The 2,829-nt window shown below is 37.0% G+C and overlaps 1 protein-coding gene across 1 annotated transcript in view; it reads left to right on the forward strand.

The window, feature by feature from the left end:
• The window catches only part of GAD1 (glutamate decarboxylase 1), a 42,048-nt gene that overhangs the window by 28,412 nt on the left and 10,807 nt on the right, over positions 1-2,829 (forward strand). The window contains exons 12-13 of the mRNA XM_019522785.1: positions 668-775; positions 1,655-1,744. Coding sequence (XP_019378330.1) covers positions 668-775; positions 1,655-1,744 — 198 coding nt within the window. The remainder of the gene's footprint in view (positions 1-667; positions 776-1,654; positions 1,745-2,829) is intronic.

Below are 2,829 nucleotides of genomic sequence, written 5' to 3' on the forward strand. Positions count from 1 at the left end.
GGGCCAGGGGGCTGTGGGTGGGGGGCAAGGGGCACCAGCAGGCCTGGAGGGATTGGGGGGGGCGCAAGAGGAACAAGCAGGGCCAGGGGGCTGTGGGGGAGGAGTCAGTATCTGTATTCTTAAAAAAAATGGTTAATAGAATTGAATCACCATTTCCCAAAGTGATTCCAGTAAGAAGAATCTACTGTACAAACACCTGAATAACAGCTGGGGATAAGGAAAGATTATTCTCACCTTACCCACTTCAACTGAATTCCTATTCCAGCATCCTGGTCCTCTGAGAGAAAACAGGGAAGCCCGCTCTTAATATTCCTGATATTTCTAAGGGGGGAAAGGAGAGGAACTAACTTAAAATCAATCCCTTTCTAGAAATAAAGTGTTTGAGGATGTTTTTAAATCTTTATGAATTAAGTGTAAAAATAGGGTACAAACAAAATAGTTATTCTTTGATAGTCTACATTTAATCATGTCAGTTTCACTATTTACACAATACATTGAACTGGAAGTTATAGTTACTTCTGTAGTCATCATTTAACTTTTCTTTTAAACTTGTCAAAGAATGGTCCAATAATTATTTTGTTTTATATTCATACCTGCTTACAAGAGATGGCTACATGATGAAAAAGAAGGAAAATTACTACATAACTAATAGATTTTTTTTTAATAGGGCACAGTAGGATTTGAAAATCAGATCAACAAATGTCTGGAATTGTCAGAGTACCTCTATTCTAAAATTAAAAACAGGGAAGAATTTGAGATGGTTTTTGATGGAGAGGTAAGTCATTTTAAATGCATTTTTTCATTTAATCTGCATTCCATAAAAGAAGTTTGAGCAGAGCAGAATTTCTCTAAGCTTCTCGAGCTATCCATACAAAACTGTTTTTATTCCCAAAGAATAATATCTGAACAAATTTTTGGCCTACAACATACTGTGCTTTGTGTGAATTTCAGCCGCGAATGCAAGATTTTGTCTCTCCTGTCAGCTTCGCTTCTCTTCTCAAAAGCTACTGTTCACATCAGGTGGTATTTATCAACAAAGATACAACCGTAAAACTAATTTGCAGGATTGAATTGGCTTCTCAAAACACGGCATAGTGACTGCCTTAAGACAGGCTGATATTCCAGATGCTGTCATTCATGGGGCATAAAGACTGCTGTCTCTACTGTCTCATCTGTGGCAGGTGCCACCACACAAGCCATGAACTATTGGTTGATAAAACAACGTACAGAGTTTGCTCTTCACTTGCTAAGAATCGGCAAAGTAGTTTACGTTACCAAAAGACAGAAATACTTCTGCAAAATGTCAGACTACTACTAAGGACTAGGCACTGAAATTTTGAAAAGAAAATTGTCTTACAGCTGCATAACTGTTAAACAAAATATTTATCGGTCTTTAGTGCACTAGACTTTTTAAAAAGAGCAATGTAGTGAATTCAAGATGGCAGCTACAAATAGCGTGAAGTACCAATATTATACATCATTTATTGTTTTAATATATAGAAGTAAGCACCTTAATAACATTTTGGACTTGATTTTGGTAAAATGTTCAGTAACGATTTATTGGTCGTTCAGGTATTAATGTGAATTATCTATGTTGTAATTCACTTTTAATGTATTGTTTATTCACATATATATCTCACTAATCTTTTTGCAGCCTGAACACACAAATGTATGTTTCTGGTACATTCCACCAAGTCTCAGGGGCATGCCAGATTGTGAAGAGAGAAGAGAAAAGCTACACAGGGTATGAGACTTGCATATAAAAGAGTGCTTTATTTCTTAAGCCATCTACAATACTGTATCTGTCTCTACTCTCATCAATGTACCTGATTCTTGACCCAGGTCTCCAAAGTTATACATTATGACCGATGTTATAGATCTTGAGTTTTGTTCCACTTCCTTCCCTGTTCATATCAGGTCTGAAGTTATATTTCTTTCCAGAGGTGGTATATACTAGTTATTCTTTATTAAATGTATTCATATTAGCTCTAGGAACATAATTTTTAGTTGCATATAAAAAAAAGGTCCCTACCTATAATCTGAATAGATATATCAACAAAAGAAGGGGGATGAGAGACAATGAAAAGCAGTAAGATAGAGAGGTGTAATTGGAAACGTATACATTCTTGGATTTTTATTTTTTTTATTGTGCTGGTCTGTGTTTATGCTTTCACAGTATCTAATTAGTTAATGCTTGGTGTGTTAATGACCAGACTTTGAAGGCCCTTTGGCAGAAGGAATGGCTGAGTGGTAGACCTGGAAACATGCTGGGAGCTAGGTCAAAGAAGTTGTTCCAGACATTTGGGACTTCAGAGGAGGCCCAGTGATGCATGTATGAGTAGGAATGATTTGTTATGACCTGAAAGGAGATCACAGAAATAGTGTTGGAGAGGGTCAAAGCTAAGGGAAGTGTCTGAAGTTTGCAAACTCCATTATGGAGAAGCCAGCAGGAAGATCTATGAAAGTCTTGAATGGGTAAAACTAGGAAGTAAAGTATGTTATTTTAGTGGCAGCATTTTGGACAGATAGACGGGGTGAGGTAAGAATCCAAGTGGCAAAGAGGAAGAGGTGATAGTACTCAGGATGAGATAATCAAGTCCTGAGCAAGGACTTCTATAGTGTGAATGAATAAGAGCAGGCAGGTTTGGAGATACAGTAAAAGCAGAGCAGGATTTCATGAGGGAGAAAAGGACAGAGAAGTAGTAAAGTTACTGTGTGAACCTAGAGGACATGTTAGATAATGGAATCACCAAGTTATATAAAAAAAAGAGTAGCATAGAAAATCTAGGAAGAAAGACAAAATGTTTGACTTGACTGAAGTAAGTGTGA

This window comes from Gavialis gangeticus, unplaced genomic scaffold, assembly GCF_001723915.1.
Source record: "Gavialis gangeticus isolate Ggan-Ray unplaced genomic scaffold, GavGan_comp1, whole genome shotgun sequence".
NCBI lineage: Eukaryota > Metazoa > Chordata > Crocodylia > Gavialidae > Gavialis > Gavialis gangeticus.